The sequence below is a fragment of the Choloepus didactylus genome, chromosome 2 (genome assembly GCF_015220235.1).
Source record: "Choloepus didactylus isolate mChoDid1 chromosome 2, mChoDid1.pri, whole genome shotgun sequence".
NCBI classification, from domain to species: domain Eukaryota; kingdom Metazoa; phylum Chordata; class Mammalia; order Pilosa; family Megalonychidae; genus Choloepus; species Choloepus didactylus.
The window spans coordinates 124,848,204-124,864,559 of NC_051308.1; the positions used below are offsets into that span (position 1 = coordinate 124,848,204).

Here is a 16,356-nt window from a genome sequence, read left to right on the forward strand (position 1 = left end):
TTTGGTTGTGATAATCCTGCCAAGTATAGGTTTCTTCCTATTTATCTTCCTTGGGATTTACTTAGGGTCACAGATCTGTAAGGTCATGCTTTTTTATTAAATATGAAAAGCTTTTGAGAAATTTTTCCATAAGTTTTTCTGCCCTATTTCCTCTCTCCTCTTCCTCAAGGACTCTAATTAATTACACATTTTAAACTACTTGATATGGTTCCAGAGGCCACTGAGGCTCCAATACTTTTATCTTAGTCTTCTTCTGTGTTCTTTTGACTCAATAATTTTTATTGATCCAGCTTTAAATTCACTGACACTTTCTTTAGCCATCTCTACTCTGCTATTAGGGCCATTAAAAGTTTTAGGGATTTTGGGTTTTGGTTTTTTTTTTTAGATACTATGCTTTTCAGTACTACAACATCCATTTGGTTCTTTTTTATAGCTTCCATTTCTTCACCAAGATTCTCAATCTGTTCTTTCATTGGGACCATATTTTCCTATCCACCTTGGCACATGTTCATAAAAGCTGTATATAAACTCCTTATCTGCTTGCTAATCCCAACATCTGGATCATCTTGCAATCATTTTTTGACTGATTTTTACACTCTTGATAGATAATCTATGTTATCTTCAATTTGAAACTCCTATGAATAATGCTTCTATGAATAATTTGTACATTTTTCCTGTCTCTATATATTAGAAGTGCTGAGCTATAGAATATATGTATCAGTACTTTTTCTAAATAATTCCATAAGTTTTTGAGAATTCTTACTGGGCTTAATTTTTAATCACAATATTTACATATTTTTTATTTCAAATAGTATTAAAGAAAAGTATACTTTTATATTTTCCCAAAAAGGAACACATTTAATACATTGAGAACCAATGCTTTTAATTCAAGATTCAAAAACTATTTATTCAATATTTACTACGTGTCATTGTTCACAATCAAGGAACTGGAAATAAAATGACAGACAAAACATGACCCTAAAGCTCACATTCTAGGACTTCGATTAATTTTTCTACAACATCAACATCTGTCAAACCCTTCGGGTAACAGGATAATCATATAGGGAGCTTTTAGAAAATATAGATTCCAAGGCTCCACCCCAAACTTATTCAATTTCAATTTTCAATGTGTTTGACAAGGAATACACACACACACACACACATTCCCAGGTGATTCTAACATAGCTAAATCGCAGATAAGTACTCTGTTACAACTAACAGTATTGATTTCCACAATCTAAAAAAATAAAATTGAGAACAGCCACTACAATTTAAATAAATGGTATAACATTTTCAACTTCTCTATTCATTAGCACTTTAAAAACAAAAATAAAGATGTCAGATACCTTTATCTCATAAACATTCAGTTGCTTGCTTTCTGCCGTACTCTTTTTTTTTAAGGCCTTATTCTGTTAAAAAATAAAAATAAAGAATTATGTTTAGTACCAAAGTAATTTTAACTTACTCTGCCTTACGCTTAGACTGATTTACTGAAGAAAAGGAAAATGTTATTCTCTAAAAATGTAGTGAAAATATCATTGTCTGATTTTGAGAGTATTTATAAAGAGTTCATACCTCCTGCTGAAGTTCTTCAATACACTTGCTTTTGTTTTCAACTTGTTTCTTTAAATTGGTACACTAAAAAATTATGAGAAATTAGAGTTATTTTATTCAATAATCCAGGTGAAATAACTAATTTCAGATTAATAAAAATATTGCATAAAATAACATAAAGGTCACTTCACAAATAATTATTTAATTATTATTCATTAAATAATTCTGCTAATATCAAAATTTGTGAAAAAAGTATGTTTTAATAGAGATTATTTTAATACAAATTTGGAATTCTGGACATTTCTTAATCTACCTAACATATGAATTCAATGACTTTAAGAAAAATGGCTCTTATCCCATAAATTGGATTGTGAAAAGCAGCTGACAAACTATACTTTATCTTCTTCCTTACCCATTATTTCTATTCCCCATTTCTCATCTGAGATCTCTATGACTTATTATAATAAGGGAAGGAGAATATGTATTTCATCCTCACAACATCTCAATATCTCTTATTGAAATGCCAGCTAAACCACTTTTTTATATCTCATTTCAGAGACTATTCCATCAGGGTATATAAGCAGAACTGATTTAAGAAGTATCAGCCCAAGAAATGTTCGGAGTACCACAAAAACGGCACAGATTTCTAAGGGACCCTAAAACATTGCTGGAATATAGTAGTGATACATCAATTGTTCTAATTTCCAGCGAAGTAGAAAAAAGTTTCAATGGAAAAGTTTTTTAATCTCCTTCAATTGCACAAAATATTTCTAAGCATTTTTCTTAAAACACTCACGTGCAGTCATCATCAGTTAATAGTAAGAAACTGAAAACTATAGGACATTGCTATTTCCAAAATTTTAATACGCCCCACCACAAATAGTGTTCAGAAAATTCAAAAGAAAATGAAGAAAGAAAAACTATAGAAAAGTGAAAAATCTCATGCTAATCCAACTGGTATAAACATATTAGCAGGTGAAACTATTTCTGTATAAAATTTTCATTTATTAAAAAATCAAGGATTTTTGCTTTTGACAAATAAAGACCACCTATACACTCTAGTCAGCCACCCTGATAAAATAATTTTAAAATATAATTTTTAAAATTTTTAACTTTTTAAATGCACCACCAAGCTGGCAAGAAGGCAAGGAATCTGCAACAGCACAGAAAAAAAAAAAAATAATAATAAAGCTATAATTGTAGATTTGAGGTAGCACCAAATTGTAGATTTGAGGGTAGCACCAGCTTAGGGTAGCATTTGTCCTAAGGGTATCTGCTGAACCCACCCAAATTAGGGGAGACAGAGATAAAATTTATGGTACACTAAAGGCGGGGAATTAAATAAGACAAGCCTTCATAAAGCCAGGAACTCAAAAGGACAACATACTGAGTGGAAGGGTAAACAAGAAATAAGTCTGCCACACACAGAAGTATACAACAGAAATTTCTATCTTAACATTGGCAAGGATAAAAATCCCCCTTAAGAATCTGTAAGCATGAGCTGATCTTGTATGTGTTCAAATGGTCCAAAAAATGGATTTTTTTTTTATTTTGGTATAGGGCAGTGTAAAGTCTGGCCCTAAAAAAAATCCAGTCAAACATATACTGTTACAAAGTCTTTATCCCCAAACATTTTATGCAACTTAATACCTTATTCTCTAATATCTTCATTTGTTTCTCTTTTTTTAAAACTTCACATTCAATGTTTCGAGCCTAAAAAATATTATTTGATATCAGATTAAAAATGTTAACAGAAATTTTATTTTTATCTTCTATCAGTATCTTCTAGACATGGAATTATAAAACCCAGCCTGATATTTCTACAAAATAGTTCTCAGCATTCCCAGTTTGTTTCAGTATCCTTTTCTCCAGAAAAAAATTTTTTCTTTGTGTTACTATTTCTTTGTTAATGTTCATCATTTTTTATCTTAGTCCAGTATCCAGTTTCACTGTGCAATATTTTAGCAGCTTTCTCAGTTTATCTCAGATTTAAAAAAAACTATACTGTATATAAATGTTTATAATCTCTTAATATGTCTTTCACAAAAACCTGTTAATCTGAAGTTTGTAATAGTCCAATGAAATAGAAAGGATAGGTATTATTTCCATTTTTGTGATGAGGAAACTAAAGCTCAGTTAGTAAAGTATGTCTGAAATAATAAATGTCTGAACTAAGGTAGTGCATGGGGGGGTGTAATGAAATTCAATGTCAGACAAAAATTCTGAGAAATATTTACAACTTGGATTCTTTACGAGAAACTGTTTCAATAGGTATGTTTGAAATCCAATCAGGGAAAGCTGAAAAATGGTAACAAAATTTGTCATGCATTTAATTTTTCTCCCTAATTCATCACTAATATTTTCTACATTGACAAATAAACTATGCTTTCAAGTGTCAATAGAGGATTTTGATTTTAAATTAAAGATTAAATTCATTATTTTCCCAAACACAAGACAACTATGAATCCACAGGTTTAGTGCTTTGAAGTAGTCTCTGATACAAACTTTAAAGTAGTGGTTTACACATCAAGTATTTCACCTTAGATTAAATTAATTTTTTTTCTGGTTGAATTGAGTAAATAAGAAGCTGAAAGAAAAAAATCATTTGGGGATAGGAAAAAAATATGGTACATTTAAAAATTTAGAAGTCAAGCTCTTCTACTTCTCAGTCATGTTAGCTTGTTGAAATTTTTTTTTACCCTTTGGAGATGCTATTTTCTAATTCATAAAATGAGGGTAACAATGACTTCTATTGAAAGCTCTTAAAAATTCCAGCTTATCTCATCCTTGGACTATTTTAATAGTCTTACAGCTTTCTAAAGTAAATATAATTATGACATTCCTCAGCTCAAAATTCTTCAATAACCTCAAATTCCTAAACATTGCTTATGAGGCCTTACATGATCCAGTCCCTTATTATCTCCCGACCCCCATGTTTCCCCACTCTCTCCACTATCACCTTTAAGGATACTACCTTAAATTCCACCTTTCAGCCAAGAAGAACCGTCTACATTTGCTCAAAAATGCTGTGCTTTCTCATACTTCCAGGTTTTCCACATAATTTTTTTTAACTACTTCTCCCTTCTACATTTGTCTGCCCACCCCCCACCAACTTCTATTAATTTCTATTAATGTAACATTTCCAACTGAAAGTTACTTCTTCCAGAAAGCTTTCCTTGGCTCAAATTGGGATTAGGTGTCCCTTTCTGCTATGGGCTCTGATAGCATTCATATAGAGAGGATCTGTATTTTCATCGGGCCAGCATCCTTTCCTTCAAGGACTCCTTTACTATAAATTCCATGGTACTCCTGCTTAGTCCATGTAGTTTGGTGTTTGCTAACCCTGTCTCCCACCCCAGCTCCAGGTGAGGGCATGCAGCTCAGGCCTGGTCAGATTATTCTATCCCCTAGCCACAATAATTGATTCAGGAATAAGTGAACTAAACTAGGCCAGAATCCACGCCAAGATTTTTTTTTCACAACTTTCAAGACTATTTTTATAATATTCCAACTGATAACATACCTTTCATCTCTTCTAATTCCATTCTTGAATATTAAAAGATGTCACCTCCCCAATAAAAAACTCTAACTGGCTCACCATTGTCCATCAAATAAATGAAATCCAAACTGAGAACCTGGCATATAGTGAGTGGTCAATAATATTTTGTTGGATAAATGAAAGAACACAGTCATGTACTTCACAGTCTAACCTTATCTGTCTATTTTGACCCAATTTTCCCCACTATATATGTTATATACTATAATTATTCCACATACTTGTATTTTTCCACTTTTGTGATGTTATTCCCTAAAAACTTTCCTTTCTCAACTTATTGAAATTATATCCAGCAGAGCTGAACACAAACTAATTGATCATTTTGTTAGCAGTATATCCCATGTTTCTAAAGTATGAGCTTTTTATTCAGCCTGAAATAGTAAGTCAACATTAAATACTGAGTATTTATTAAAAGAAATTCAGAATTATGCAAAATTGCTTCCAGATATTCATCATATAGGCAAAATATTCCAACTTTACTTACATTTTTAGGCTTGACAGACTACAACAGTCTCAAGACAGTCCCTAGGTCACTAATTATCTATACAGTAGCATACTTTATTTTCTTCAGAAACACAGTGTTGCTTTTATGATTTAACATGTTAATAGTCTACTATTAAATGCAGCCTACATTTTCTTCACTCTTGTCCAGTTTACATTTAACTTCATCTCCTTTCTGTTCTAGCTCTTCTCTCATAGATTCCAGTTCATTCCTAAAAGGAAACGGAAAAGAGTGATGTTACAATAAAAATTATATTTTCATTTTATTCCTTTTCTAGGATTTCTGAAATGGTTGACTATTAGTTTTTGTTCATTTGGTTTTCATTTTTTTTTGGTGACTTTTCATGCATTAAGGTAAATAGGCACATTTTCAATTCTACATTTAAGTTACTTACACATCTATTTTGAAGTTAATTATCTGGACACTTATAATCATTTTCTATAAAAACAATTTCTACAAAGAAACATGTATTACTTATTTAAATCAAGATTTCACTTTAATGTTTTCTAGGTCATAAATTAGTCATCATTCTAAGGTATATTCATAATTTTATACAAGTAAATTAGGAACATAAATACAACTGATTTTAATGAACACAACAGATATATGCACATGTGTGTATCCTTGTGTATGCATACAGCACCTCTGGAAACATACACAAAAAAACAGGGATACCTCTGGGGAGGGGAACTTGGATAGCAGAAGACAAAGGATAAGTAAGATACTTTTCTTTTACTGTATGCCCCTATGGCTCTTTGAGTTTTGTACTATATGAATGATAATCCTTTCAAAAATACTTTAATTAAAAGACCTTTCAGTTGACATGGAAATAATGGTGCTAGTTCTCAGTTGGCCTCTTGAAGCTATTTTTGTAATTATAACCTCCCTTGATTCCACTAATATGTTGCTAGGTTTGCCAGTTTGGATATATTATGTTCCCCCAAAAGCCATAGTCTTTAACACAGTCTTGTGGAGGCAGACGTACTAGTGTTGATTAGGTTGAAATCTTTTGATTGAGTATTTCCATGGAGATGTGACTCAATCAAATGTGGGCAAAATGTATGATTAAATCATTGCCATGGAGATAATACTCAATAGATGTGCAAAAATGTATTATTCAAATAATTTGAATAATTTTAAATAAAAAACTGCCCCTCCCTAAAATGTAGCTAAATGTAGCTTTACTTTTTATCCCCAAACTGTAGAGAGGCTTAATCATAGAGATTCAATCTATAAATAATAGCTACTTCTGAGGAGGAAAATTGAGCAAAAAGAGAATAAAAGTAATCATTATAGGTATAATAAAAGATAATTTCCAAATCTGGAAAATCTAGAAAATAGTACCAGCAGACATTTATTAAGCACTTACTCTATGCCAGGCACTCTGCTCAGTGCTTTATTCACATTACCACATATAATCCTCAAACAATCCTATAAGGGAGGCATAGTAGGTCCAAAGATCTCAAAGAATTTAAAATAACAGTACACTTTAAAGACAACATTCTTTAATGAAATGTAAGAAACCAAAATTTAATATTTCAGAATGTAAGTACAAACAAAAACTCTAAATATCTGGAAAATAAAAAATATCCAACTAAATTACTAATGAATTAAAACTCAATACAGATTATTTAGAAAACATTGAACATAAAAATGCTGCATATAAAAAGCCATGTCATAAATCCAGATTGTCTTCAGAAATAAAATGATAGCTTGAAACATTTTTATTTTTTTAAAAGATTGGCAAACTAAATATCCACATATAATATATAAAAAGGACTAAAGAAAAGATTAACATTTTTATTTTATTCAAGCAGGCAAGTTATTTCTAAGTATGAAAACAAAGGGAGAACTCACAAAAGGAAGGCTATCAGATTTACTAAAAAATTAAAACTTCTTTATGTCAACAAATTGCTCAAAGTTAAAATAAAACAATAGGTATTGGAAATTACATGCCATAAAAAAACAGATAAAGGATTAATATATTTCTTAAAACTTAACCAAATCAGTAAGGAAACAATAAAGACCTCAAAAGATTAGTGGTCAAACGATACAAGCAAACAATTTTAGAAAGAAGAAATTTTGGTAAGTAAACATGAAAATTCTAAAGCTTATCCAGAATATGAAAATTTCAAATCATGTTATTGTACGGTAAGTTATTTTTACCTGTTAAATTATCAAATAATGATAATTCCCAATACTAATTAAAGCATTTTGGAACAAGCATTTTCATACAATAATGGTTGCATTGCCTTGTTTCCCACTGGGATACAACCTTTCTGTAAACCATTTTGACTGTCAAACCTCATCGAATTAACTATTCCTATGACCCAATAAATCCTACTGCTTGAAAATTAACCTATGAGATTCAAAATATGGAAAAATCTAAACATGCCAATATGTTTACTACTACAGTATCATTTACAATAGCAAAAAAACTAGAAAAACTTAACTATCCAAAATAAAAATGGTTAAAATAAACTATCTTACATCTGACTTACTGGTATACTGGCATTAAGTAGATGATTATGAAAACATCTAGAAACATGGATAATACTTATAAGAATATTAAATGGAAGAACCACAAATTAAAATTGTATGTCAATGATAATTACAAATAAGAACCAAATACATTCTTTAAAAATATAGAGAGGGTGTAAATACTCTAACATTATAACAGGTGATATGAGTATAGGTAATATGTTTTATTTCTCTGCTAAAATTTCTAGAATATGATTTGTGTACTTTCTTAATTAAATATTAAAAAATTTAAAAGATTACAATGCTTTGAAATTAGTTTCTTTGACTAATCTCAATACAATTTCAACACTAAGTATAATATAGACATCAAAATTTTATTTTATAGGAGGATCCCAACACAGTAATTTAAGTGCAAGTTTTTACTTTATACTATATTTAACATGAATTTAATCTAAATTAACTAGAACAGGTCAATAGAAAATAAACAACTAAAATCTTTTGCCAGACAAAATGGCCAACTCATTTGTCTTGCCTTAATTGTGTTTCTCTTTCTTCCAGATTTTCTATTTGTTTCAACATCCTTTCTTCTTGCTTTTTGCTATGCTAAAGAAATAATCAATGTTGTTTATATTAATTATTATTTCATAAAAAATAAAATTGAAACAAATATTTAAGACCTTTATTTGTCAGCATAAAGCCTGCTTAGTGATATATTAATGAGAGAATGGGGATTTAACTTTCAAAGTTCCATACTACTTGTCCAGCCTTACTTCAAATATTCATCTAACAAACGCTATATAGTAGCTAGTAAAACAAATCTTACTTGCTGTTTCCCAGTAGTACTTTGAGCCTTGTATCCTTTGTTCATATTATTGTGGCTTCAAGGAATACTTTTCTATTCATTGTTACTTACTGAACTCATAATTCATCTTTTAAGGCCAAAAAAAGTGTTATATTCTCTCTGAAGTCTTCTCCTCCACTAAGGCAGAAGTGATCCTGTGAACTCTAATAACTTCCCACCAACAACACATGACATACTATTCTGTTTTTTTGAATATTTTTTACTAAATTATAAGTTCCTGTAATCTTTAGTGTTAAAATTAGATTAACTTTATCTATGGATAGCCTCTATATTTTGTTGCCCATTATCACCATTTAAAATCAGTATGCATATTCTAAATCAAAGCATCAGCTCTAAAACAGATTGTAAAGCTGAAAGGGTCTTTAGAGGTCATCTACTCTAACTCCCTAAATTATAGGTAAGAAAACAGAAGTCACTAGTACTTTCTTTTTCAACTCACATTAATATCTTCTTGCTGTTTCTTGAGTTCTAGGGCCATATCACTTGTCTCTTGTGCTAGTTCTTTGTTCTCTAGTGAAAGCTTGTTGTGGCTTGCAGCTAGTTCAGTGTTCTTAAGCCTATTTTAAAAAAATATGTTATATTGGAATATCTACATATGAAATTATATTATGTCTAATTTAATTAATCCGAAGGGAAATGGAGGAATTACTGGGAATATAAACCATTAGTTAAAAATACCATTAGTTGAATTCTGAAGCTGGGTGACAGGCACATGCTGGTTTATTACATTATTGTTTTTATTTTGAAATTTTTGAAATTTCAAAATGTACATGTTTTGAAATTTGTATGTTTTGAAACTGTACATGTTTTGAAATATTTCTTTGTACATTTGAAAGCTTTTCAAAATGTCTGGTAATATATTTCCTTGCAAATTATCCACACTCTCATCCCCTTACTTCCTCCACAAATTCTGAAGAGTAATTACATTATTTTTCTTCATATAATTTTCCCCTCTAGAAGACATTAGAAACTGTTGCATACTGATGGCTTGATTAAAGTAACACATGAGGAATGAACTATTTTAAATTAAAATATTTTGGTTAAAATAAATAAAATTACATTTAAACTTTGTTCACAACACTTAAATTGTTCTCACAAGGTCTGAGGTGCTCTACACTGGAAGAGAGTGTATTGGTTACAACCACGATCAATTTTAAAAGACAGGGGAATGTATCCTCCATGAAGTGATTTCAGGAGCACTTATTATCTCCTGCTACTTACTGATACTGGAATTCTTCAAAAAGGAGATAAGGTTTTTCATTACGCATTGAAACATTGAAAAAGCAAATATACCAAGCATAACATAAAATTTTAGAAGTATAAATAACTAATGAGTCCATTCATTAAAATGCTTATTTCTTATTTTTACCTGAAGCTGGGAAGCAACTGAAGGGGAAAAATAATACTCATCACTAGACTGGCTACTTGAGTTTGTTTATCTCTGAATAATAACAAAATAATTATTTCCACCCACTTTCTCTCTAAATTAAACTTCTGAATATGTGAAATCATTCAAATAAATACTTTACTTGGACAATGTGAAAAACAAATTTGTATTTGACATTCCATCTATATATATCTATGAAATAATTCAGCAAAACAACCAAAATTATTAGGTAGAATTCCAAGTGATTATTTTTTATCAGGAACTAAGTACCTCTAAGGAAAGTAATATATTGATCTTTTAAAGCAGTCCTCAATTTTGTGAGGTACTTTTTTATGTCAGTAGTATTTCCCTCAGCAATGAAACTGATAAATTATTTTGATTTTTAGTTAGGAATAAAATACAACTTGAAGCCTATTCAAATAAATATTAAGCATAATATACCAATATATTATTTACTACTAGAAAATTTAAAATTGAATACATAAGATATTATAGATTGAAAACATACTTCTCATCTTCAAGTTCAGTTTTCAGATCTTTAACCTGTTTTAAATAATGTTGTTCACTTGTTGAAATGGCACTTAAGTGTATTTCCAAATTATGTACTTCTTTCTGCAAAATAAATGTGTAACAATGGCAAATATTTTTCAAATTTTCTCATTTAAAAGGTATGGCTACTATATGAATCAACTCACATATATGCCAAAAAATTGGCAAGATTATACCAAATATTTTTAAGTAGTTTTAATGCCATAACCATTATAATTTTAATAAGCACTGACAAATTCAATATAAATACCATCTTGATATTTTGAAGCTTAACCAGTAAAATTATATTTACATATTTTCATCAATTCTACTCTAAGCAGTAATTAATTTCAATTAAAATGTTATATTATTAAGGACAAATACATTAATTAATGAAACCAGGTAGTATCTTAAAAACTAAGCTATTCTTACTATATACAGACAATTATAGCACTGTTACAGATTCAAAACATGCTTTAAAATAAGATATTCTAAAACTTTAAAATAAGCACTATAAAAAGTATTGTTTTCTAAGAACCTAACTTAATAAAGCTGAATTTTAAAAGTACCAATTAAGAAATAATCAAGACATCAAGAAATGTAACTGTTACAGACCATATAGCATTATGCATAATGTTTATATTTTAAATGTTGTCCTTTATCACTCACATTACAATATGGAGATTCTCTAGATAAGTTGTGTCACCAATTTTTTGTTATTAACATAAACTAAATATACTTTTTAAAAGTAACATACTTTTAAAAAGTAACATACTTTTAAAAAGAATTTTCTGAAGAAATCTTTCACAAAGCAAATAGGTAAACCAAAATCTATTTTGTAAATCTGCACTCTTCTAACAAATACATCTGAAACAAAAGTTTATCCTTAGACAAACCTCTCTGGTTTGGAGAAGATCAGTTAATTCTCGTTCTCTTCCCTTTAATTCTTCAGCAATCTTTTCAAATTGCTTCTTTTCATCTAAAACTTTTTGGGTTTCTGCCTATTTAAGAACACGAACAAATCATGAGAGACAAAGCACACACATATTCAAAAAAATCAACCTGGTCAAACAGAGTTGTAGAGAGAACCATGAGTTCTCCTTTGGCTAATTTTTCTTGCACAAAGAATTATCATTATTACTTAAAGTTCACTCTTAACTTATTCTAAAATCTCTAGTTCAGATTATCATTCTTCCTATGAGATGATTTTGAATTATCTCATTACCTCAGTATAGGCTCACTTTATCAATACACGAATTTAAATAAGGTGCCAAGAAGTGAACCCAGTGCTCTAACACAGGTCAGCAAACTCAACCACAGGCTAAATCTAGCCCACCTGCCTGTTTTCATATGGCTTTTTCTGGGGGACATAATATATACAAACTGGTACACAGCCACATCCATTTATTTATGTACTGTCTATGGCTGTTTTATGACTTATACCAGCAATGACGCATAGCTGCAACAGAGACTATATGGCTCACAGAACATAAAAAAATTATAATTAGCCCTTTACATAAAAAGTTTGTCAATCTTGGTTAAGACTAAGGTAAACAAGACTAAACAGTAGAGGATGATACTGACTGTGTTGTAAAACTTCACTCTATGTGAGACAAAAGGTAGAAATGTTGATTTGGTGGAAAATCTTTATTTTCTGTAGCATGCTGTAAAATTTAACTTGTATGTTCGGTTTATTCAAACACCATAATTACATGGAACCTTTAATAGGGAGTGAGATCTAGTTTGCTTGTACAGGTTAGTGTGAAGCCCCCAATATATCCCAGAGTAATTTGGGCAGAGGATAAGGAAGTATTTGAAAAGCCCCCTTGAGGGACTGGGGGAAAATGTGGAAATATTAAATTTACCCACCTAGAGAATTCCTTATATTCTCACAAACACTAGGGACTACCAATTTAGTAGGCCGAGCCCTCAATCTCAAGGCTTGCCTTTATAAAGCCTGTTACTGCAAAGGAGAGGCTAAGCCTACTTATAATTGTGCCTAAGAGTCACCCCCAGAGAACCTCTTTTGTTGCTCAGATGTGGCCTCTCTCTCTAAGCCAACTTGGCATGGGGACTCACTGCCATACCCCCAACATGGGATAGGACTCCCAGGGGTGTAAATTTCCCTGCAACATGGGAGATAACTCCCAGGGATGAATCTGGACCCAACATCAAGGTTTGAGAAAGCCTTCTTGAACAAAAGGGGGAAGAGAAATGAAACAAGTAAACTTTCAGGGACTTAGAGATTTCAAATGGAGTCAAGAGGTCATTCTGGAGGTTATTCTTATGCATTATATAGATATCCCTTTTTAGTTTTTAGTGTATAGAATAGCTAGAAGGAAATACTTGAAACTGTTGAACTGAAACCCAGTAGCCTTGTTTCTTGAAGATGAGTGTGTAAGTATATAGCTTATACAGTGTGACTGTGGGACTTGGAGATAACCTTGTGGCTCACACTCCCTTAATCCAGTGTATGGAAAGATGAGTAGAAAAATAGAGACAAAAAGTAAATGAAAAATATGGGGGGATGGGGGAAGATGGGTTGTTTTGAGTGTTCTTTTTTACTTTAATTCTTGTTTTTATTTTTATTATTTTTTTGGAGTAATGAAAATGTTCAAAAATTGTGGTGATGAATGTACAACTATATGATGATAATGTAAACAACTGATTGTACACTGTGATGGTTGGGTTCGTGTGTCAACTTGGCTAGGTGGCCTAGCTGTCTGGTCAAGTGGGCACTGGCCTGACGATTGCTGTGAGGATATTTGAGGCTGGTTAATAAACCAATGGGCTGGTTTGTCGGATCATCAGTCAATTGACTGCAGCTGACTGATGACTCATCAAGGGGCGTGCTTTCACAGTGAGAGAATGCAATTGGCTGGATTTGGTCCAGGTGATCAGTTGGAGGCTTATAGGCCGGACAGTTAGAGAACCTTCACTTCTTCTTCAGCTGCTCAGTGAAGCTTTTCCTGGGGAGCTCGTCGAAGTTGCCCGTTCGTTTCCTGAGGAGCTCGTCGAAGTTGCCAGTTCATTTCCTGAGGAGTTCATCAAAGTTGCCGGTTCGTTTCCTGAGGAGTTCGTCAAAGTTGTTGGTTCGTTTCCCGAGCAGTTCGTCGGACGTCTTCCTTGGAGTTGACAGCTTGTTGACGGCTCTGCAGAATTTGGACTCGTGCGCTCCCGCAGTTGCGTGAGTCACTTTTACAATTTGATAATCAGAGACATCTCTCATTGATTCTGTTTCCAAGGAGAACCCTAACTAATACATACACTTTGGATGATTGTATGGTATGTGACTGTATCTCAATAAAATTGCAAGAAAAAAAAAGTTTGCCAACTCCTGCTCTAGACCAGTCCTGTCCAATAGTACTTTGCAATAATGAAAAAGTTATCTCCACTGTCCAATATGGTAGCTTATTGAGAATTTCAAATGCGGCTACTGCAATTGAGGAACTAAATTTTGTATTTGACTTATTTTTAAATAATTTAAATAGCCACAAGTAGCTACCATACTGGATGGTGCAGCTGTAGAAATTGTCTGAGCAAGACAAAGTATAATATAAGCATTAATTCTTTAGTTAGGGGTGCTTAATGTTTCTTCATTCTTTCTGCTATCCAACAAAGTATATATTTATGACCTCACTATTTTGAATTTTCAAGTATTCGGTTACAACAATTTTATCAAAGGCCTGACAATAAAAAGCCTTACATTATTTATTATAAAACTACTTTTAAACTACTAGCAGTAGTTTAAAAGCTTGAATTTTATCTATAGGCAATGGGAAGTAATTGAAAGTTTTGATACAGGAATATAACATGATAATATTTGATTTAGAAAGGTAACTCTTGAAATAGTGTAGAGGAAAGCTTAAGGTTTAAATTGTCAACTTCTGTGGTGTCAGATTTTGTAACAGTAACTATCCTTTTGAATGACTGCTATAAGCCCAGTCCTAATCAGATGCTTTGAATATATTTCTATTCTTACACTACTCTGTGGATGGTAGATATTTCTAACTCCATTATATAGATCAAAATATGGAGGCAGTCTTTTAGCTTCCAATATGTCAGTGTAAATCCACACACAGAACAACTCTATAAACACTATAAACTCTGGACAAAATTTCAAAGAATACAAAAAGAAAACCTAAGGATTCTGAATTGAAAAAAAAAAATGGCACAAGTGACTGGTTTTCTGGTTTTTCCAAGTTTTTGGCAGCTTTGTCCCAAGGACAGACTACCATTGTTCAGCAGCATGGCATAGGGAGCTAAAACTCCAAGAGAGACCCCACCATCTTTCTCGTTGGAGGAACCAGGGAACTCTGAGCCCTGGGAACTACAATCAGCTACCAGAATAAGAATGAGAAATCATACAGAACAGAAACTCAAGAAAGTGATCTCCTAATTCTCTGTATGAACACTAAACAAATCTAAAACTGACCTGTGAACCATGCATTTATGATATACACTCAAAATCAGTGCACCAAAGGCCCAGAGATCTAAAGCACCACAGACAGAAGGTGAAATAGAACATATTTTTAAATCTAACTAGCTAATTGTTGGCTAAATCAAAAACATCTACATTACTCGGAAGAATATAATAGGACTAAGATCTACACAACATAACTTTCACAATGTCCTGAATTTAACCCCAAATTACTGAACATAGCAAGAACTAGGAAAATGTAAAACATTCTCAAGGATAAAGATAACCAACACAGGCTGACCCCAATGTAAGCAAGCTGTGAGAATTTTATCAGATGAGTACTTCAATGCAGTTATCATAATTATGCTCAAACAGACCATATATGCTCAAAACAGAGCACACTGAGTATATAGCTCAACAAGAGAAAATACCCTTGAAAAGAATATAGAAAATATAAAATAGAACTAAATGGAAATTTTGGAACCGGTAAAAGATAGTCACTGGATGGGCTTCAGAGCAGAATAGAGATTACTGAAGAAAGTGACAATGAATTTGAAGATTAGGACAACAGAAATGATCCAATCTGAAGAAAAAAAAGGGGAAAAAAAGATCTAAAGAAAATGAATATAGCCTCAGGACCTCTGGGACAATATCAAAAGATGTATTCAATAATTCAAATAGATGTAAAATTTTAAGCCTAGAATGAGAAGACAGAGAGAATAGGGTAGGAAAAAATACATAAAGAAATAATAGCTGAAAACTCCCGAAATTTGGAGAAAGTAAAAATTTACAAATGTTTGCAGCTCAGTGAATCCCAAACAGAATAATTCGACCTCACCTATATGCATCTTGATCAAACTGCTGAAAAACCCGAGTTAAAAAGAAAATCTTGACAGAAGGTTTGTGAACTTCTCATTAGAAAACATGGAAGCTAGAAGACAATAAAAAATCATCTTAAAGGAGCTGAAAGAAAAACTGTCAACTCACATCTATATCCAGTCAAACTATCTTTCAGGAATGAAGATTAAATAAAATATATTTTTGTTTGATATTCAAATGGGGTATT

General features: G+C 31.7%; 1 protein-coding gene across 2 annotated transcripts in view; it reads right to left on the bottom strand.

Moving 5' to 3' along the window:
* The window catches only part of SYCP1 (synaptonemal complex protein 1), a 183,840-nt gene that overhangs the window by 89,991 nt on the left and 77,493 nt on the right, over nt 1-16,356 (bottom strand). For both annotated transcript variants that reach the window (XM_037815157.1, XM_037815155.1), the window contains exons 16-22: nt 11,767-11,871; nt 10,851-10,954; nt 9,395-9,512; nt 8,626-8,696; nt 5,742-5,823; nt 1,576-1,638; nt 1,347-1,409 (exon numbers count right to left, since the gene is read on the bottom strand). In XM_037815157.1, the coding sequence (XP_037671085.1) occupies nt 1,347-1,409; nt 1,576-1,638; nt 5,742-5,823; nt 8,626-8,696; nt 9,395-9,512; nt 10,851-10,954; nt 11,767-11,871 (606 nt within the window). The remainder of the gene's footprint in view (nt 1-1,346; nt 1,410-1,575; nt 1,639-5,741; nt 5,824-8,625; nt 8,697-9,394; nt 9,513-10,850; nt 10,955-11,766; nt 11,872-16,356) is intronic.